Here is a 23147-nt window from a genome sequence, read left to right on the forward strand (position 1 = left end):
CTTTAAAAGGAGAGGTGTTTTACAGGCATGAGATTCATCTGTCAGAAGAAGTTTTCACCTCTGTATAGAATCCCACACATACAGGCACTGTCACTCTGTTGTGAGCATTTAGCAGATGCTCTCTTGTTGAAAGGATTCTGAAAAATGGGTCTAGGCATTTGAGGATAGATTATAACATTCAATTTTGCAATTACATTCCTGACACTGGTAGGCTGCTCACAATATTTTTCAATCAGGGGACAAACAACAGGGACTCTGAAGTCAGCAAAGAGTTATTAATCTCCTACTTCACTGGAACAAATAAAATACAAAATGCATTTCCTCTGACTGAGCAGAGAAATCTGCTCACTCATTCATTTATTCATCTGATTTTACTCACAAAACAAGTGGAATACTCAATGGTGAGTAGTCTTTTCATCCACAAAGGCAAAACTGAATTAGCCAGTGGATACATTGAGCACAGATCTGAAGTGTTAGGGAAGCAGTGTGGCACCAAAAATCACCATTTTAAAAAGAATTTGTTAAATATATGTTTTAAGCAGCAAACTAATAACTATGGGAAAGAATCAGTAATTTGGTTGACTTGTACACAGTTATTTTACAGCTAAGTAATATGTTTATTTTCATTTCCACTTGGGAAAGAGGAACTAGCCACTTTTCACTGTTCAAGGTTTCTAAAGGTCCTAATCCAATGCTGGTTGTAGCAGGAGAAGTGGGTGGGAGTGGGCAAGTGTTATACTCAAAGGTGTGTTGCTTAGAAAGTGAACATGTTGTGAGAGCTAGAATGCAGAATGTTTTAGGGAGTCTAGTGAAGACAAATTTGGAGAGATGGAACCATATAATGAGGCTTTGAAAGCTAGGTGGAGGAATTTAACATTCATGAGCCAGGGAGTTGACAGGTGTTGATAGTTCTGGAGCAGAGACCTAGCAGTAATCAAGGATGTAAGTAAACGAATTGAGTGGCCATAGTTAGGATAGACTGTGGTGGCATCATAGGAGATGCTGCACTAATGCACTGGTTCTCAAACTTGTGTACCTCAACTTCAACTGGATAGGTTGCTAAAATGCAGGTGGTGAGGCTTCTGATGAAATGGTAGGTCTGTGGTGAGGCCTGGGAACCCTCATTCATAGCAAGCTCCCAGGTAATGCTGATGGGGGTGATCAGAGAACCACTACACTAATATAAACATAGAAATTTACATTTGGATCAAACCTTGGAAATAACAGAGAAAGGGTGACAATTTCAAAGGAAAGAATAATCAGGCAATGCTGCTTGATTAAATATAAGGGCTCAAAGAAAGAAGTCAGCTCCAAATGATAAAGTTGTCAAACCTAAATTAGTGTCAGATAGGAGAGCCTGATAAAAGGCAAGTTGGGAAGGAAAGTTGACTTTGGAATGAGTGAGGAAGGGAGGATATTAACTATAAAGAAGTATGAAATTATGGCATTTTCTGGTAAATGGATGGAGGTGGAGACTACCATGCTAAGTGAAATAAGTCAGTCCTAAAAAAAAGCAAAGGTTGAATGTTCTTTCTGATGCTGACGTAATGCAGGGAGGAGGGAAGAACAGAAGTCCATTGGATTAGACAAAGGGGAATGAAGGGAAGGGTGGGGGTTGGGAATAGGAAAGACAGTAGAATGAATGGGACATAAATTTTCTATGTTCAAATATGAATATACGACCAGTGTAACTCCACATCATGTTCAGCCACAAGAATGGGAGGTTATTCTCCATATATGTCAAGATACATGTACTGCCATGTATAACTAAAAAGAACAAATAAAAAAGAAAAAAGTACTAATAACTATGCCTTTTAGACAGCATGATGATACAAAAGTGAGACTGGGAAAAGTACAGGTTGGGAGTCAGACCTCAGAATGTTTTTGCGCAGGGGCTGTGGTTCAAAGTCAGTGAAAGAACAAATTTTCTGATGGCCAAGAGCTGAGAGCCAAGGATTAAGCCCTGGGACAGACCTCTGGTCAAGGATGTGGGACCAGTGAGTTGGACAAGGAAGCAGGAAGAGACTCTGGATGTTGTAATTCCGCACGGACTAAGGGAAGAAAAGTTTTCAGAGAACTGCAAAATACAAGGATAGATTCCTGGACACCTTTGCTTTTTCATCTCCTCCTCTGAATCAGACTGACATACTCCTACTCACACCTTCTGCACCCAGCTGGGCACCTGTTGCCATGAAACCCTCTTAGTCTTTTTCCCAATTCCTACTTAAAGTGGAGTCATTCTCTGCTTTGCACCAGTCTTGCACTTGGGATAAAACCTCAGTTATAGCTGGTTGCATTTGTTTATGCTTCTCAAGTTTTGACCTTGGTGAAGTGTGGAATGTGGAACACTCAGAGTGCTGTTTCCAAATTGCCATCCTGAGAAATTCAGTTCTGCTGAAGCATGTCCCCTGGCACAAGGACAAGTCAGAGGAAAAATAGGGCCTAGGGATGGTTCATCTTGGGGAATTTTGCTGCTCCCATCTTCACCTGCAGGTTCTTTTCTCTGCCTCCTTCTCCAGAAGGAGGGAGGAAAGGCTGTGAGGATGGGCAGCCAACTCTTTATAGAAAGATTTCTTTAAAGATCGACTCTCCTGTCCCAAGAGCAGGGAAAGAATATCTCTTTCCTGAAAGTACCTTGTTATGAGTTGAATTGTGTTCCCAGAAAGATACATTGAAATACTAACCCTCCATAACACAGAATGGGACCTCATTTGGAAATAGGGTCATTTGTTTAAATGAAGTTATACTGGAGTATGTGGGCCTTTAATTCCACATTACTGGTATTTTTGCAAGAATGGAGAAGACACTTAAAGGGAGAATGCTGTGTAGTTACAGGGGCAGAAGTTGGAGTGAAGCATCTATAAGCCAAGGAATGTCAGGGATGAGTGTTCATTGACTGAAGCTGGAGGAGGCAAGGAAGGATATCCTCCTTGAGCCTTTGGAGATAGCATGGTCTTGCTGACACTTTGATTTCAAACTTCTAATCTCTGGAACTGTGAGATAATAAGGTTTTATTGTCTTAGGTCCACTTAGTTTGTGGCACTTTTTAATGGCAACCCTAAGAAACTAATTCATATCTAGTCCATAGACGCTTTGGAAAATACATTGGAGGATAAACTAACCACCACAACTCAACCAAATACATGACCACTCTTCCCATTTTTAGTATTTGACCTTTGGATTTTTGCCTGCAGGCTTATACCTATAAGAGGAATTTCTTTTTTTCACTCTATTGAGCCACCCTGTAGAGTTTTCACATTTAAACAGAAAACAGATAGGAACAGGCATTGAATGGGAAAAAAATTCATTCTCTTATGGTGAATTCTTAGATATTGGTGGACCTCATCAGGGTAAAGTTTTCTGAGGGAAATCTGTCCGTTAAACAGAATAGGTGATAATGTAAGATTCCTATGGAGAATGGAGAGAGAGCAAATGAGTGAGTGAGCAATGGTGGATGATGGAATTGGAAAAAGAATTGCAGTGGGCAGGTGCAATTTGCCCAAGAGTTGTCTTAGTGGGTCTTTCTCTTTGCCTCTTTCTGACTTTGAGACTCCTATTTCTCTTTCACATTTATCCTGGAATCAAATTAAGGTCCACTGTGATTGCAAACACAATACCCAGATCCTCTCCGATGTTGAATCATGCCACCGAATCCATCATTATCATGTTCCAAAAACCAGAGGCAAATGTGCCTATCCCCTCAGGACAATCCAAAAGAGAGGTCTTTTCTCCTATTGACCTTGCAAAATGTTTCCCGAGATGGATAGATTAATGCCACTGCCCAGCCTTCACTAGTGCTTTCAGCTTCGTTAATAGCTCTTTCAGAATGTACCAATTAGTGCATTTAAAATCTCTGCTGAAATAATGGAAGTTTTAGAAATCATTCCAGAAAGTGCAATAAAAATGAAATAGCCTTCCTAATGTGCAGTAGGTTTGATAGAGACATGAGTTTCTTAAAAATGGTAAGTTTATTGGCACCAATTACAGGACTTGTGGAGTGGTTTTGTTATGAGAGCTCCCTGCCCCATTTTACCTATGAGATATGCTACTGGATCTGGGGTGCTGCCAGTGACCTCATTTTTCATCTATTTTTTTTGGCAGAAAAACCAATAGATCATGGCTGAATAAGTGCTGAGAATCCTTAGTATGTGTCAAGAGCTTGTATAATGTGTTACATGTAGATAATGACCCTTGAGTTTCAAAGACTTTGGTGGACTCGGTGGAAAAAAGTATTATAATCTTCAATCTCCCCTTTATCCATGATGCTCCTACTGTGAACATCATCCACATTTTGGCAGGAAAACTAGGTCCCCTTTTCTGCATAGTTGGCTGTTTCTAGCTGTCAGTTAGCAGGAAGGCAGGTGAGGCTACTTCTGGTCTTAACTGGACACATGATGAGCCTACAGCTCATTGCGTGCTTGAGGGATAGGCCCTGGAAAACTCTGGAGGAGCACCAGGTCCTACCAGGTTGTTTTAGTCAGCTTTTCCACTGCTGTGACTAAAAGACCTGACCAGAACAACTGTAAAGGAGGAAAGGTTTATTTAGGGGCTCATGGTTTCAGAAGCCTTAGTTCATAGACAGCTGGATCCATTTTTGGGGGCTTGAAGTGAGGCTGAACATTATGGTGGAAGAGTGTGGGGAAGGGAAGCAACTCACATGATGATCAGAAAGGAGAGAGAGAGAGAGAGAGAGAGAGAGAGAGAGAGAGAGAGAGAGAGAGAGAGAGAGAGACACTCCACTCTCCAAATACAAAATATATACCTATAGCCATGCCCACAGGACTCACCTTCTCTAGCCACATCCTATCTGCTTTCAGTTACCACTCAGTTAATTCCATCAGGGGGATTGATTCACTGATTGGGTTTAGGCTTTCATATCCCAATCATTTCTCTTCTAAATCTTGCATCGTCTCACACATGATCTTTTGGGGGACACCTTACATCTAAACCATAACACAGGCAGACCCTCATTTGAATTTCACAAGGTGCAAGTCTCTGCTAATCTCTTCACTGTTTTCCAGAGCGAAACATCAAGTGGACTAATCTGTGTTGCAAATTATGGTGTTTGCTAAACTGTATATGTGTGTTTGTGTGTGCTCATGCATGTATGTATATGCACACACAATCTGTGTGCTCTGAATGTTAGAAAAATATTAATGTATCCATTGTCACTATTCCAGGTTTTTACACAATCATTCAATTTGTTCTGAGACCTGCTGAGGGCAAAGATCTTCTATAAATATGAGATGGATTGACGCTTCACAAGAACCCATGCTTTTCTTTTTGGGCAGTAGTATAGGATAGTGTGGCAGGCTTAACAAACCCTAGATCAACTTTTTAAGTTAGGAGGGGAAACACTGCCCCATACATTACTGATGGGAATATAAAGTGGAATATAATATCAAAAGGCTAAACATTGTATCATCATTATCATATAGCAGTTCCACTCTTAGGTATAGACACAGGAAAATTGAAACATACATCCACCAAAAAAGTGTACATGAATGTTTTTAGCAGCATTATTAATAATAGACCCAAAGTGTGAACAACACAAAATTACATCAACTGATGAATAAATAAATAATATGTGGTCCATCCATACAATGAATATTTGAGCAAAAAAGGGATGAAGACTAATGTATGCTATAATGTGGATGAACCTTGAAACGTTAGACTACATGAAAGAAGCCAGTCATAAAGGAACACATATTGTGTGGTTCTGTTTACATGAAATGTTCAGAATAGGCAAATCCACAAGGACAGAAAATAGATCAATGCTTGCCAGGGTTTGGGGAAGTGCAAATGTGGAGTGAATGTTAATAGGCATGGGATTTCATTTTGGAGTGATGAAAATGTTCTAGAATTGATTGTGGTATTGGTTGTACAACTCTGTGAATGTAATGAAAAGCAGTGAATTGTACACTTGAAATGGGAAAATTGTATAGGATGTGAGTTATAGCTCAATGCAGCTGTTAGCTAGCTAGCTCTATATGGACATTGGTATTGTCAGCCCCTTACTATGTGTGCCAGGACAATCCTCTGTACTTCTCAGAAAGTCGCAGACTGTCTGCTCTGCAGATACTTTCTTCTCTCTGTGTGCAAAACATCAGGTAGCTTTTGCTTTTCTCTCAGAGAAGTATATAATTCTATTTTCCCTAAATAGGAAAAATAATGGTTCAATCATGAATGAGTAGAAAGTAAACCTCATTTTTATCTATATTTAATAATATAATTGTAATATTTTTATGACATCTGAACAGTTACAATTTAGGACCCCAAATAATTGCTTAGACGGTTTAGACTGTCAGCTCTAATAATCTTAGAGCTTTAAGAAGTTTGAGGAGTGTGGCAGCTCTATTTCTTAGCCGCTGAGCACTTGGAAGAAAAACTGGACTAATCATCACATGTAGTGATCCATTAGGATGCACTTGCAAATCTGTTTAAAACTGATTTTTAAAACCTTCCTTAATTTTTTTTCTTTCTGGCTCAAGATTTTGTGTAAATTATATTTTGCATTATCAGGACCAATGGAGTGCACTTAGTTGTCTTTTTAATTCTAATTGGGAGCTAAATATTTTCATATCTGTAGACTGGAATTTAGATTCCAAGTCCTAGAAACAGCAGTATTGTTGCTGAATTAGGAATCTAAAAGAATGCTGTGAGACACTGAATAAGCATGAGGATTTGGGGGTGGGAAAAGACATCCACTTAAGGTACCTTGCCCTAAGATCTTAGTGACCTCACAAGGAAAGCATTGGATGGGCATGTGTAGGTGGCCTCATTCCACTTCCTTCCTCTTATGTACTCGATACTTAATGAATCCATCTGGAACGATGGTAATTTGCTCACTGGGACACATTTTCCGGGGCACTGATGGCTCCAGGTGGCAGGCAGGCCATAACCACCACGTGTTAAATGCAAAGTGTTCTTGCCTTCTCCTTCATGGCCTTTCAGTTTGCAAGGCATTAGTCACCACTCTGGTTCTCCAGGTTTCCTCAGCTTTTAGGAAGCTATGAGTTCTCAAGCAAGGCAGAACTGGTATCAGACCATCCACCTTGTATGTATGTCACATGTTTACCAAAGCAGGCAGAGCTGGCGCTTACACAAGCTCAGGCAAGTCTCTTCACACTCACTTCCTGCATCTGTTTGTTTTAGAAATCAGATGCAGCTTGAGATGAGAAAAAAAAATCAGGTCTGTGCCTCATTAAGTACATCCACACTTAATTATAAGGCGAGATGAAAGCATTTAAAGTGTTAGGGTAGGGATAACAGGCTTTTTTTTTTTCCTATGTGGCTATTTGTTCCTCCTATATTAGACTATAAATTTGCTATTTTAAATAGCAATGATTATGGGATGTAATTGAGATTCTCTGTTTAGTGTTAGGGAAAGATAATAATTGTGGATAATATGTACTGAGTCATGGCTGTATATATTGCTGTCCTTAATTTACTAAAAAGGAAACTGAAGATCAGAACCTGTCATGGGTCCCACTTTCAGAAGAGGTCAAGTGGGTCTGGATTCAGAGCTTTCTTTTAACCACACTGGCACACTGCTTTTGGAGAGTAAATAATATCCTTGTTTCAAGGTCTGATTTGTGCTTAATATTAGGACAGGAGGTAATCCATAAATAGATAAGGTTCTGTTTAGATTTGATTCCAAACCTAATGGTGTATGTAATTACATGATTACTACTATTAGTATATGGCACTGTTTGCTGAGATGCCAAAGTTTGCATTTCATGCAGGAAACTAGACTGGCAAACACAGCTTAACACACTAATGCTGGTAATTAGTGAAGCTCTCACTTAACTAAATGGGCCATTTGCCTTTGAGACAGTGTGAAATGGAAGTACTGTCATCTATCATCCCAATCTGCCTCTTTTAAAAAATTTGTTAAATATCAAGGAGTGGGATGGTTGGATCATATGGTGGTAGATCAGGGGGAGAGAGAAGATGAGGGAAAGTGAAGGTACTGGGGAATGAGATTGATCAAATAAGGTTTTTTGCATGTTTCAATAGGGCATATTAGGTATTAGGTACAATTATAATGCATCAATCAATCAATAATAGCTTTGAAAAATTGTTGAATTAAAACTAATTTTATTTTAACTGATATGTAAAAATAAGAGTTGTAGATATTTATGGAGGAACCATGTGAAGGTTTGATATCTACATTGTGCAATGTTTAAATTAGGTTATATGTCTATCTCCTCAGACATCATTTCTTTATGGTGAAAACTTTCAAAATCATTTATTCTAGCTTTTGAAATATATTGTACACAATTGTTATCTACAATTATCCTCCTATGCAGTAGCACAGCAGAACTTCTTGTTCCTGCCTACCTGTAACTTTATACATGTTGATCAACTTCTCCTTATCCTTCCCTCCCCACTTTTCCCTGGCCTCTGGTAGCCACTACTCTACTCTAAACTTCTATGAGATCAGTTTTTAGATCCCACATGAGTGACCTCATGAGGTACTTGTCTTTCTGGTATTTCCATGCCTGGCTTATTTTCACCTAACATAATCATCTCCCAATCTGCCTCTTTTGGTCCCAGTTTGGGCGCTGACCATATAGTTCTTTAGTTATCCAGACATTTCAGATGTGTGCAAGAAACATCAATAGAGAAATGCTGAATACCTGTTGGGGATTTTTCTTGAGTGACTCCTATGCCTCCATTCAGGACCTGTTAGGCTCTAAATTGCTGAGTAACAAGGAGCCTCCCAGTCTAAGTGCGTTAGTAGGATGTGACCTGTTCCTCCCTTTTCATACAGATGTTGTGTCTGATTGGTCTCCTATGCATGAAGCTGCAATCCATGGACGTGTGCTGTCTCTGAGGAACCTCATCAGCCAGGTAGCTCTTTAAAAAAATGGTGAATAGTAAGCACATCCTATTGCTATGTCAAACTTAGAAAAAAGAAACTGTAGACTGATATTAAGATATGAATTTCCTATCGAGCAACATGAGGTGAATCTTGTTCTTTTTTTTTTCATTTTTCTTGGTTATTTTATCATTTCCTTCTTTGTTGGCTGGCATGATACCAGAGTTTAGTACAATGCTAAGCACACAGTAGGTACTGTGCTAAATATCTATTAAATGAGTAACTGGTAAGTTAGCACATTTAAGGTGCCTTCACTTTGTTCAATAATCTGTGTTCTTAAAAACTCTCATGTAAAACAGGGATTCTCAATGTGGCAAATTTATCCTTCTGGGGACATTTGAAAATGTCTGGAGCTATTGTTGGTTGTCACTCTGGGATAGTGGTGATAATAGCATCTAGGGGGTAGAAACCAAGGATGCTGCTAACCATTGTACAGTGCACAAGACAGCCCTTCCCCTCAAAAATTATCCATCCCAGAATGTCAGTAATGCTAAGGTTGAAAATGCTTAATGTATAGTAAATGCTTGAAAATGTCTTTTAAAATATGTAGTCTTGTAGCCAAGGGGAGGGAGGAAAGGGGAGGGGACATGGGGGTAGGAAAGATGGTGGAATGAGATGAACATCATTACCTTAAGTGCATGTATGACGGCACATGTGGTGTGACTCTATATCGTGTACAACCAGAGGAATGAAAAGTTGTGCTACATTTGTATACGATGCATTGAAAAGCTTTCTGCTGTCATGTATAACTGATTAGAACTAATAAAAAATAAGTTAAATAAAAATACATTGAAAAATCATAGTGCATAAAAATATCAGTGATTTCTATTGGTGACAGTACTATAAATTGTTTTTACTATTGTGATTTGTTATCTACATTCATTTATTGAAGGACATGTAGAATTTCAGATAGAGGTTACTGAAAATAAAAGTTCTTTTTTTAAAAAAATGCAATTTCATGGACCTAAATAGATTAAGAAATCCTCCTATAAGAAAAATAGTTTCTAAAGAAAAAATTTTATACTATCCTAAGCCACTATCTTAAGCTGTCTTTCATAGCAGCAGCCTATTATAAGTAGAAATATAGATTATAACATAACTCTAGCAAAAATGTTAGTCTGCTTCTCAGATAAAATGAAATATTAACTCTATTTTGATAGGATGAAAAATGATAATTTCAGCTTTTATATATTACTTGTTAAATTGGACAGACATTTATTTATATTCAGTTATTTATGTGTTTACTGAACATCAGCCAGAAGAATGTTTTTATCTAAGCTCTAGTACATTATTTGAGTGAGTTATCATCCTGGAGTCTCAATTTTGTCTTCACAAAGTAAACATTCTGATAACTACCTGCATCAGTGCACCTCAAAACTCAGCAACCACCCCAAAACTCAGTGGCATAATGTGGTAGTCATGATTTCTTGCTAATGAGTGTTTGGATCAGCAGGTCTAAGCTGGGCTTGACTGGGCTCTGCTCCAAGCTGTGGATTGGGTACAGCTCTGCTACACATTCTCTCTCATCCCTTACAGACTACTGGTTACCTGAGGGATTATCTTTTTTGGCAAAAGGCTGGAGCAGAGCAGGGCAAGCCCAACCTTGCAAGAATAGGGTACTTCCAATCTTTGCTCATGGCAATGTGCTAATATCCCATTGTTTAAAACATCACATGACCTATCTCCAAAGTCAAGGATTTAGAAAGTACATGTTTTGTTAATATGAGGTCATGAGAAGGTTGTGAATGTGTTGTACCGTTATAGGTAAGTAATGTCCTGAGAACCAAAATTCAATCTATTATGCTAACTTAAATCTAACTTAAATGGGCTTGACAAAATTTACTGAGGTGATATATGTAAATTATTTATTTCAGTTACAGCCATCACAAATATTATCTATTTTCTTATTACAATCTACATGGCATTTTAGATATTCAAAGAATACTGAAAAGCATTTTTGGCAAACTAAAAAGATATTTTAGTAAGAGGAATAAGATAAGGCATTCAAATGAGTATAAAACAAAGAAAAAATTATAAAAAATTCTCATTAGGTCGAAGAAAGGAAAAGCCAAATCTGTAGTTAGTCATTCTGTATCATAGCTTACCATTGAAATGATTCAGGATGATTTTTTTTTAAAGAATAAAAAGAATAAAAATGCTAGTCTAGGCCAGGCCTCATGCATTGGTATTTTCTTTTAAAAGCTTCTCTGGAACAACTGGGTTAAGGGGTAAGAAAAGTTTATTTTGATAGTTGTAAGAGGGGGAGAAGCATTTGACACAAAAGGAGTATATCATGAGAAAAAGAACAAAAAATACCAATAAGTTGGATTTCATTAAAATTTACAACTTCATGAAAGGGCCATATTTAAAAAAGCAAGGAGGTAGGCTGGGGTTGTGGCGCCGTAGTAGAGTACTCGCCTAGCATGTGTGGGGCCCTGGGTTTAATCCTCAGCACCACATACAGGTAAATAAATAAAGGTATTGTGTCTATCTACAACTAAAAAAATATTTCCAAAAGTGTATATTGTTATTAAAAAAGAAAAAGCAAGGAGGTGCTGGGTGTAGTGGCATACATTTGTAATTCCAAGTGACTCAGGAGGCTGATGTGGGAGGATCACAAGTTCAAAGTCAGCCTCAACAATTTAGTGAGGCCCTAAGCAACTAAGCGAGACCTTGCCTCAAAATGAAAAATAAAAGGACTAGGCGTGTGGCTCAGTGGTAAAGCACCTCTGGATTCAATCCCCAGAACACTCCCTACCCCATCAAATATGAGGAGACAAGGCATAGACTAAGAGTAAATATCTACAAATCTTTTTTTTTCTTTTGTGGATCGGGGGATCAAAACCACTAAAAATATTTTCAATCCTTTGAAATTCCTAATATAATTCACACTCAATATTAGATTTCATTGTCTAAAATCAATACAAACAAAAATAAAGGCAGGAATCCCAACAGAGAAAATGAAAAAGAGACTTGAGCTGGCAATTCATAATAGGGAATATCCAAATATTCAATAAATGTCGAACTGTGCTTATTATTTTTTAATGTTTTTTAAATTGTTGATGGACATTTATTTATTTATCTATTTATATGTGGTGCTGAGAATTGAACCCAGTGCCTCACACATGCCAGGCAAGTGCACTACCACTGAGCCATACCCCCAGCCCCTGTGCTTATTATTAGATTTTGAGTAATATAAATTAAAAATTTGAGTTACTATTACTCTTTGTCCTTACTAGAAGGGTTAACTTTGGAGAGACTGATCATACCAAGTGTTGTTAAGGATATGGAACAACTAGAACTCTTTTTCTTTACCAGTGGGAGTATAAATTTGTACAAACCACTTTGGGAGATTAGTACATAATATCTATTAAAGCTAAACATATTCCTGACTCAGCAATTCCATTTCTAGGTATGTACATAGTAGATATGATAGTGTATATATAAAAAGACAGGTAGAGGTATATTCATACAGCCTTATTCATGATGGCAAGTTAAAAAAAGTTGAAAACAACCCAAATGATTTTTTAAAAAAATAAATGACAGTAGAATGCATTACAGTTCTTATTACACATATACAGCACAATTTTTCATATCTCTGGTTGTATATAAAGTATGTTGACACCAATCTGTGTCTTCATACATGTACTTTGGATGATGATACCTATCACATTCCACCATCCTTGCTAATCCCCTGCCCCCTCCCTTTCTCTCCCTCCCCTCCGCCCTATCTAAAATCAATAAAAAAGAAAGATATTTCACATATAGAAATGTTTGTTCAGCTGCTAACCATTTTCTAAAAGCAACAATTGATTTTTTTCATACTCATGAATTTTCTCTCTGGAACATGGGAATGAATGAATAGCATTTGTTTCTAAATTCTCTCAGATTTTCAAAAGCAGCACCAAGAATTTTTGTCTCATTATTTAGGAAGGATGCATTTGGTATAATTTGTTTGCTCAGAAGAAATTATTTTATATGAGAAAATGCAATGTTGCTATGGCAATACATCAGAAGAAATTACAAATAAAAAGCAATATGATATTTAAAAAAAGAAAACAACCCAAATGTCCATCAAATGTAAAATAATAATTATGGCATATGATTTTGTTAACTTTCTATGACTGTGACAAAATACCTGAAAAAAATGAATTTATAAGTAGGAGATGTTTGTTTTGCCTCATAGTTTCTGATGTTTCAGTGCACAGTCACTTGACTCTGTTGCTTTGGGTCTATGGCAGCAAAGTACATCGTGGAAGAAGCCGGTGATGGAGGAAACTGCTTATTTTGAGGTGACCAGGAAACAGAAAAAGAGAGAGGAAGGGACAAGGGTTCCATTATTCCCTCTAAGGGCAAGCCCCTTGTGACTTAGTTTCTTTCCACTAGGCCTGACCTCTTAAAGGCTCTACCACTTTCCAATACTGCCATAAACTGGGGATCAATCCTTTAAAACATGGGCCTTTGGAGGATATTCCAGATCTGAGCTATAGTAGTTATTGAGTGAAATTGTATATAGCAGTGAAAATGAATGAATGAGTGAATCCAACCAACATGTTGAAATAAAAATAGCCAAGCACACTCATAAAAATTCATGTTTCATGGATCAATTAATATAATGTTCAAGCCCACAGAAAACTCATTTATGGTCTAAGAAGTTAGTTTCATGAATATCTTTGGGGATGAGAGGTAGGTAGTAATTTGAATGAGGCATATGCAGCCTTCTGGTAATGCTTGTTTTCTTTACCTGTTTGGTGGTTATATAGGTATGTTTTCTTTATGATGATTCACTGAGATTTACACCTAGGATCTGTGAACATTTTTATATGTATTGCATGCCAATAAAAATTATTTAAAAAACAACAATGGCGATTTGTTAGGTCAACAGAAAGCAATCAAGCTACCACTTGACCATATCAGTGACCTTTTTGTCTCAAGACTGAACATTAGAATCCCCTTGGGCTGTGGGGGCCCTTAGAAATACTGATGACTGAATTCATCCTCTTTTGATTCTATTGCAATTGCTCTGGAACGGAGCCTGGATATCACGACGTTCCTAAAGCTCCTCAGATGATTCTTTTTTCAGTAATGTCTCACCACGAGCAAATGGTGAGGACTGGCTTTTCAGAAACTAGAATAAAACTCCTGATCCTTCCCCCTGTGATTCTTAAAGGGCTAAGTCACTATCAGGGTGGAAACAAGGAAAGATAACTGGCAATGTGATACAGTACATCTTTAGGATATGGCAGCTGATTGAAGGCTAAGTGACAAAGAAGAACAAATTTCAGATAATAAATGCCTGGAAGTTACTGAGTGCTAAATTTTTTTTTTAAATTTTTTAAATTATTTTTTTTATTGGTTGTTCACAACATTACAAAGCTCATGACATATCATATTTCATACATTAGATTGAAGTGGGTTATGAACTCCCAATTTTACCCCAAATGCAGATTGCAGAATCACGTCGGTTATACATCCACAATTTTACATAATGAGTGCTAAATATTTCATACATCATTTTAAGTCTTCATAATCATCTTTTAAGACAAGTACACTTCCCATTTTACAGAAAAATAATTGAGGATCAGGGAGATAAGTAACTAGCCTAAGGTCACACCACTTTCTTGGTGATGGTGCTAATATTTGAACTTGGGAATTGGGAACCATTCTGCCGTCCTCCCTCCTAAGGCATCAGTTCTAGGTTATTAAACAAGATGATGGAGCAGGCAAGAGAATCGTGGTTGGCAAAATGGAGCTTTCATTCAGGTTGGCAAAGGCTGAGTTTGTTGCTAGCTGGGTCTCAAGATAGTTATGTCTTAGCATGGAAATAGAAAATGTACCATGGGTGGAGATTTAGATTTGATGGTAAGTTTGTGTGTACGTGTGTGTGGAGTGTTGTGGGAGAAAGGGGTAAAGGGAGAGAGTCAGTACTGAGAGAAAAGAAAAAGATTAGAGTGTAGCAGGAAATGAGGGTCAGGACACTGAGATATGGAAGCAACATTTTATTAGTGGCGCCATGGCCCAGAGGGATGACTCCCAAAGTCTGAGCCCCAAGCATGGCCAGGCTTTTGCTTTTATACATAAGCACGTTTTGGGTACATCAAGGCAACAGAGTTGGTGCACTTCTATTGGAGGGTGCAGTCTACATTCCTTATATGGGTACAAGCTTGTCAATAGCCTAGGTACTCTTAGGTCATACGGCTTAGGGACTCTTGACTGCACTAAGCCTAAAGGGGGATTGATCTGTCCCCACTACATTGTTCCTGCTTCTGCTACAGTGGTTATCTGTTATGGGTACCTGTTAGCTACTGCCAGCCCTACGGTTAAATGTCAGTATGCAGAGCTGCTGTGTGTCAGTGTGCAAAACCACAGCCTGTTAGCTCTTAAACTGCTAATGTTTCCATTCTGTTCTACCACAAGAAGGAAAGGTCGGAGTCGGTCAAAGAGAGAAAAAAGGTCATCAGAAGTTGAAAATCAGATAGAGCTGGATTTTAAAAGTCAGAGGAGAGGTTTCATGAGGTCAACATGAATATGTAGCAAATTCAGAGGTGAAAGGAGGAGAAGGACAGAATATTACATATGGGTTTGATAAAGAAGAAGTCACTGGCCAGGTGCAGAGATGGGGGGTGCAAACCCATAATCCCAGCAGCCTGGGAGGCTGAGGCAGGAGGATCATGAGTTCAAAGCCAGCCTCAGCAACTTAGGCCCTAAGCAATTTAGCAAGACCACACAGAGTCTCAAACTATAAAAAAGGACTGGGGATGCACGTCAGTGGTTAAGCACCCTTGGCTTCAATCCCTGGTACCAAAAGCAAAACAAAAAATAAAAACAACAAAAAAGAAGCCACTGGAGATATTTAAAAGCCATTTCGACAGGATTGCATGGGTAGAAGATGAGAGAATGAATGGGAAAAAGGAGAGACAATGGGCATAAGCAAGTTTTGAAAAAAAAAAAAGGGAGAGTGAAGGGAAGAAGGGCATAGAATGGTAGCTTGGCAGAGGGTTGGGACTGACAGAAGGGAAGAATTTGAAAATAAAAGGAAGGTGTGCCAGAAAGGAGAGACCTGGGAAATGAATGCATGTGAGAAGGTGGATGACAGAAGGTCATAGACATAGGTCTTGGGCATTGAAAAGGCACTGGCTGTCAGGGTGAATTCATATATTTCTTCCTCAAAGAAAGGAGCAAAGAAAAAGAAAATAGGAGAAGTGTGGGGAGATTTTAGGGGTGGAGAAAAGGGGCCTGTAGGAAACTCACATTAAATGGCTGTGACCTCCTTGATAAAGGAGGAGGGAATGATGTTTTCTATGCATATGACTGAGACAGGTGTTCATGATCTTCCTTTCTGTGGTAACTGTGGATGGGGAAAAATCCTAATCATCTTTGTGGTCAGTTGGTTCAATGTAGGTGAGTATAAGAATTTTGGGGCTTGGACAGAAAGTTGCCAGGTCCCAAATACTTTATTTCCTCTGTGCCCTGACTTTATACAGATCTAAGAACCCACCCAAAAGATCTTCTGATCATAGGCTGAGATTAGGTGACATTTCATAATCATTGAAGAGCTCACAGATCAGAGGTGTGCAAGCCAGCCAGGTGGAAGCTCATTTTACGCTTTCCCTCATTATTCTTAGTTGTATATTTGTTATTATTAATAAGCACTAACTAGGAAAATCCTGTGTCAGATTGTGCAGACTTGGCTGGGTGGGATTAGAAGGAATCTTCTTTCAAATTCTACATGCTAGTTGAAGGTGGCAACTGCATGGTTCTGGAGGTGATGTGGCTCTCATGGTCACTCCTTGCTTGCTTTGCCTTGCTGACCCATTGTGTACCTTTTCTTATGGGCCACTCTTCTTGTGATTGTCCTTTACCTGAGTGTTGTGCCTGGACCTGTCTTCCAACCATTTGTATCTGATACGGACATTATACCCTCTTTTGTTGCACTGATGAAACTACTTTTTAAAAATCTGTAAAAAATTTCCCTGCCTAACTGGGCAGTTAAGTCAAGTATGAATAGTAAAGTAAGAAATGATGTATTCTTTTCTTTTATCAAGACCAGAGTTGGCAATTTTCCCATAAAGAACCAGATAGTAATATTTTAGACTTTGCAAACTAATTTCTGTTTTAACTACCTTGTTCTGCTGTTGCAGTGCAAAAGCTGTCACAAACAATATGACAATGAGTGGACAGGGCTGTATTCTGGTAAAACTTTAACACTGAAATAATTTGGATGTATCACAAAGTATTCTTTTGATTTCTTTTCAGCCATTTAAAATATAAAAATCATTCTTAGTTACTGCCCTATACAAAAAAATAGACTGTGGACTATTTTGATTCATGAATTGTTGTTTTGCTCATCCCTTTGTTAAAACCAAGACAGAGAAAGGAAGGCCAAGAACAAAAGTAAATGTCATCAGGGAACAGAATTTTGGTTTCTTTTGAGAAGAAAAATTGGATAAAAGTGGTATTTTTATCACATACATTATTGAATCTGGTGTATTACCAAATATAGTAGTTATATTTTCAAGAAAGATTTTATTAGTTAATAGGAACATTTTACTTTCCTAAAGCAATAAAGCACATTTATGTTTCCTAAAAGACACATGTAGTATATTCTGTGTTCCCTTGAAGTTTCCTTATAATTGTCCTACAAGAAAGAGACACTGGTTAACTTGTTAGAATTTCATAATTGCTTGTTAAACCTAGCAATTTAGGATATGCTAACTTGAAAACTTTTAATTTGAGAAGTAGAACAAGCAAACTAACTTAAACACATATGTGCAATTTAAGCAATAGTAATGGTAATGAGAATTTTGCCATGTGATTGCCCCCCAGGTCAAGAAATGGAAAAAAAATAGCACATTGCTGGCTCCCCCAAAGGACCACCTACCCCATTGCTCCCCTTGCACTTTCTCTCTTCCACAGAAGTAACCATATCCTGACTTTCTTGATTTGTTAAGGTTTTATTTCCCATGTGTGTATTCTGAAACAATATATGTTAGGTGTGCCTTATTTTGAATTTTATGTTAATGCAGTCATTCAGTATATCTCATATTGGGTCTTTTCTTCTTTTGCTCAACATTATTTTCATAGGCATCATCCTTGCAGTTGTTTGCAGTTATAATTTGTTCAGTACAATATTGCATTGAATGATTGTATGCAAGTTTATTAATCCACTTTACTATTGATGGCCATTTCATTGTTTGTAGTTTTGAGCTACCATGCTGTTGTGAACTTTCTTGTATATTTATCTAGGTATATATTTCTATAGTGGACATTACTTAGAGTGAAATTGCTGGTTTGTAGACATGTATCTCATCAACTGGAACAGATACTGCCAAACCGTTTCCCTTAATGATTGTATCATATTATACTTGCAGGGCAGTTTCTTCTTCTTCTTCTTTTTTTTTTTTTTTACATCATTATCAACACCTTAATGTGGTGTGTGACAATAAAAAACTTTGAGAAGAATTGTCATATAAGTACTGGAATCATGGCTGAAAACCAACCCCAGGGCATTGTTGTTTTGCACTTCTTACTCTTCTCATTTCTGCTGTGCCAGGGGTGGCCTGTGAACCTCACCACAGCAGATCGTGTGTCTCCACTCCATGAAGCCTGTCTTGGAGGTCATCTGCCTTGTGCAAGTATTTTAATAAAGCATGGAGCTGAGGTAAGTGCAGGTCAAATAATATCTTAGAGACAAATATTATCTAAGAATGAAAAATGACAGTTTCTACCCCTTCTGAATAATTTCTAGCACTTTTGATGAGCCTGGTTTGAAATATGAAGAGTGGTGTTTTGAAGAGTTATTATGTCCATCAAACTTGTTCGTTATAGTGAAAGGTGAAATACTGAATTGTTTGCTGCAAAGTCATGCTTAGAGTTTCTAGCATTTTCTTATCACCCACCGCTAAACAGTTGCTGTATTTCTGCTTTCATTACTGTGGGTGGAGGGTAGTAAAGTATTGTAGAAAGCATAAAATGTTTGGTTGGGATGTCTGGGGAGATGGAAAAATGTCTGTGTGGTCTCTCATACTTCAGTAAGCAGCCTCAGCTTCTCCACATGGTAGCAGGGATTACAAGAATAGCAAAGAAGAGCAGGCTCTTTCTGCATAATATTGGCTACTGTCTTATTGGCCAAAGTGATTCACATGAGTAAGCCTAGATTCAAAGATCGGAAAAACAGTCTCCATCTTGTGTTGGGAGGAGTTGCAAAGGGATATGCATAGTGGGATAGAGAGAATCTGGGGCTATTCTTACAAACCACCACTAAGATGGTTGTTGGGAGCACAAAGAAGTGTTTCTCTAATGTATTTCTTTTGGGAAGAGAGGGAGTCAAAAGAGGTTTCCTACAGAAAATGATATCTAAGTTGACACTTACAGTACCTGTTGGAATTAGTCAGCTGAATAATGGGTTAGGGGAAATGATAGGCTTTCCCATCTACTGGGAACAGCAAATACAAAGGTTTGGAAGTGAAAGTGAACAAATTTTTGACTCATTCCTAATGGTGGGAGAGTAAAACACAAGCTACCTTATTGTCTTGAAATTATAGAGAGCCAGAGGTGAGTGCATCATCTGATTTATATCTGGGTTAGGGAAACTTATACAAAACTTGGAAACAGGACCAGGGCTGACGTGAAGCAAGAGAGGCATCTATGGTGCAAACTTCATAGAAGCTCTTACTCTAGGGTCTTGGGCAACACTAAGAGTGAACATCTTAAAATTTGTACTCTGCATTTTTGTACCTCATTAAGATCCTGGCTTTGCTTGTAAATACAATGTGAGAATAAATTCATTGCTTTCACAATGTCATTTTTTAACAGAATCATCAAATAATTATTTAGTGACATAGAAGAATGTGTCTGCATTTGGCTTTGCTTTTACTTTTTGATTATAGCCCAAACATTAATCTGTAAATTTCTGTCTTTTTTCTAACATTATAAAAGATCACCACAAAGATTATAGTTTTATGGTTTTTTAGAGCATTAGCTAGTTTTGTATGTATTAGCAAATATGTTTCAGCAGTCTATTGACTGACTATATAAATTCTTTGAACCAGTCTTACTTACCATCTTACTGGTTCCCTTGTCAATGAATGAGTTGAATAAAATCCTTGGTCTGCGTTAACTCTATATTTATATGAAAATCATGTTTTTACATGATTAAAAATTACTTTCTAACAATTTTAGAAGACTACTATGGTCGCTATGAGGAAATTGGATTAGTCCAGGATGAAAGTTTAAAATAAGATTAGTTTGGAAACTGAAAATCACTCTAACAAAGTTCATGTTCTTGGGAAGGGCATGGAGGAGAAAGAACCTTCAGTAACATTCTTTCTGTTTTGCATTTGACATCTCATTCAGTTTTTCATAACAACCTTCTAGAATTTGTTTTCTTCCCCATTTTATAGCTGTGTGTAGCCTAGAGTTTTTTGTCCCCTTAGGTGAATGGCATGACTACAGACTGGCACACTCCCTTATTTAATGCTTGTATCAGTGGCAGCCAGGACTGTGTGAATTTGCTTCTGCAGCATGGAGCCAGCCCCCATCCTGAGAGTGATCTCGCATCGCCCATCCATGAGGCTGCTAAGAGAGGTAAATCTGTTGAGAATTTTAGGTTTTCCACCAAGTTTTTCAAGAAGCATCTTACTGTTGAAAGAGGGAAGAAAAGGTATATATTTTAAGCAGTAATTCTCAAAGTGGGGTCCTGATACTAGAAGCATCAGCAGAAGGGGGCCTGTAAATGTAGCCTCGGCCCCATTGAATCAGTAACTCTGGGGGTGGGGCCTAACCATCTGTGTTTGTTTTAACATGCCCTCCAACTGATGATGAAGTACAGTAAGTTTAAGAATCTCTCTTTTAGAGCATTTGGAATGTTCACCATTATATTTCTGGAACAGGACTTGGTACCTATTAGACTATCCATCAATATTTGTGGAACATATTGTTGAACCTGTGACCTTATAGAAATCAAGCAGTTTTATGAAACAAATTATATTCTTCTATTTTGGGACCTCAAGAAATAGTATCTCAAGGCCACCAAAATTTGCCAAGTGAAACAAATTTTCAATTTTGGGAACTATAAGATGTACATACATTTGGGGGAGTAATATTTTTCATAAAGCCACAGGTTCACTGATATTCTTAACTCTGAGACAAAAAATAAAATTACAAATTTTTCTTTTCTCTGATGTTTAGTTTCATCATTATCATCATAATTATACTTTGCCCGTGTGCTTTCTGTTTCCCCAGTGGCTTTCACAGAATAGCTTCCCAACCCATATGATAATTACCTACCAAAACATTGATATTTATTTATTTATTTATTTATTGTACAGGGGATTGAACCAAGGGCACTTAATCACTGAGTCACATCCCTAACCCTTTTTATTCTTTTATTTTGAGACAGGATCTTGCTAAGTTGCTGAGGCTGGCTTTGAACTCGTGATCCTATTGCCTCAGCCTCCAGAGCTGCTGGGATTACAGACATGTGCCACCATGCCTGGTGACATTTATTTATTAAGGGACACACTAATTTATCACATTCAGTGGATACATGTAGCTAAAATGGTATAACTTGAGAAACCTAAAGGATCAATGTTTAAACAATAGCATTCTGAACAACGGAAGAGTGATTCAGCTTTCACTATACCTAGTTTACCAGACTGGACCCTCTCTTGTGGGATTTGCCAGATTCTTCTAAGCCTGGCCTATGCCCACTCTGGCCTGTTTTTCCCAGGCCTAGCCTTGCTGAGGTTGTAAGTTTCCTTCCTTGTCTTGTGACCCACATCATGCTATTTCTTTTTGAGATCCACTTTAATTCCTGTTCCTCCCTAGCTCTCCCCAACTCAGACCAGTTACAAAACCACAAACAATTGAAACATGTGGATGATTGCTGGTTGTTTACCATGGCTGGGAAGCTCAAGTGCAGTTCCCCTTAACAGTTACAGATCACAACTTGTGTTTAAAATCATTCCTTATTCTATATGAAGAAAACCACTTTTGATCCCTGGATATGTTGCTGACAAATTTAAACATGCAAAAATGGGGACAGTGTTGTTTCCTTAGCCAAGGGAACATGTGCTGTAACTGTTCACTCCTGCTTTGGACTGTAGGCCATGCGGAGTGCATTGAGACCCTTGCAGCTCATGGGGGCGACATTGACCGTAACATCAGCCACCTGGGCACGCCCCTCTATTTGGCTTGTGAAAACCAGCAGATAGCCTGTGTCAAGAAGCTTCTGGAGTCAGGTAGGACAAAAAACAAACCAAAAGAAGGAAAGAAAATGAAAAGTAAATTAAATGTATTTTAAAAATCTTTCTGTTGTAGCAAAGAGTGCAGGCAGTGGAGTTGGGCCAGATCAGAGTTTGTACTGAGTGTGTTTCTATGGGGAGTTATTTTATTTTGTTAGAACTTTAGTTGTTTAACTTGTAATCAGGATGATGATGATGATGATGATAATGATGATGATGATACCTCCTCCCAGGGGTGGTCTTCCATGATCACTAGTTTCTCTTTCCTCTGCCCAGTCTATGATTAGGCCCTGCATAAACTGCAGTGCTGTGGGATTTGGGCTGAGTCTTCCAATTTGGGACCATCTTCACCAGTTCTCTTTATTTTGAAATTGAACTAGCCCAATTTTTAGCCTGATGTAAACACTTTCATTGAAAACTCCTCATTTTCCTTTTCATCTCCCTGCTATTATCTAGCCCCCTTCTCACCATTTTATCACATTTTAATTCTATTCATTTTTTAAGACTCCAGGAGTCTTAGAAATGAATGTTCTTATAGGTATATTTTGGCCTTCCATTCATTTGGTGGCCATTTTTATGAATTAGGAGATTCATTCATTCTGTCTTTCCTCTTTCTCTCTCTCTCTCCCATCACCCTAGATAGATTTTTTTCTCCTCATTTTTTTTGTGCAGTATGGTTGCACACAATGGTGGGATTTATTGTTACATGCACACAATATAACAATGTAATTTGGCCAGTATCACTCCCCTGAACTTTCCCTTCTTCCAACCCTTGGTCCCTTTCTTTTCCTTTACTGATCTCCTCTTGATTTTCATGAGATTCACCCCCTTCCTTTTTTCCTTTTAAGCTTCCACATATGAGAGACTTTCTGGGTTTGGCTTATTTTACTTAACAAAATGGTTCATCTATTTTCCTGCAAATGCTATAATTTAATTTTTCTTTATCACCTTAAATAGATTTTAAGCTACTATCCAGAAAAGGGCCATATTTGTCATTCATTCCTCAATTAAGTTCACAT

General features: G+C 38.0%; 1 protein-coding gene across 1 annotated transcript in view; it reads left to right on the forward strand.

Annotated features, from left to right (window-relative positions):
- Asb9 (ankyrin repeat and SOCS box containing 9) overlaps positions 1–23147 on the forward strand; it is a 30690-nt gene that overhangs the window by 669 nt on the left and 6874 nt on the right. Inside the window, exons 2-5 of the mRNA XM_026396754.2 lie at positions 8777–8856; positions 18438–18545; positions 20320–20470; positions 21991–22125. Of these exons, the coding sequence (XP_026252539.1) occupies positions 8777–8856; positions 18438–18545; positions 20320–20470; positions 21991–22125 (474 nt within the window). The remainder of the gene's footprint in view (positions 1–8776; positions 8857–18437; positions 18546–20319; positions 20471–21990; positions 22126–23147) is intronic.

The sequence above is a fragment of the Urocitellus parryii genome, chromosome X, assembly GCF_045843805.1.
Source record: "Urocitellus parryii isolate mUroPar1 chromosome X, mUroPar1.hap1, whole genome shotgun sequence".
NCBI classification, from domain to species: domain Eukaryota; kingdom Metazoa; phylum Chordata; class Mammalia; order Rodentia; family Sciuridae; genus Urocitellus; species Urocitellus parryii.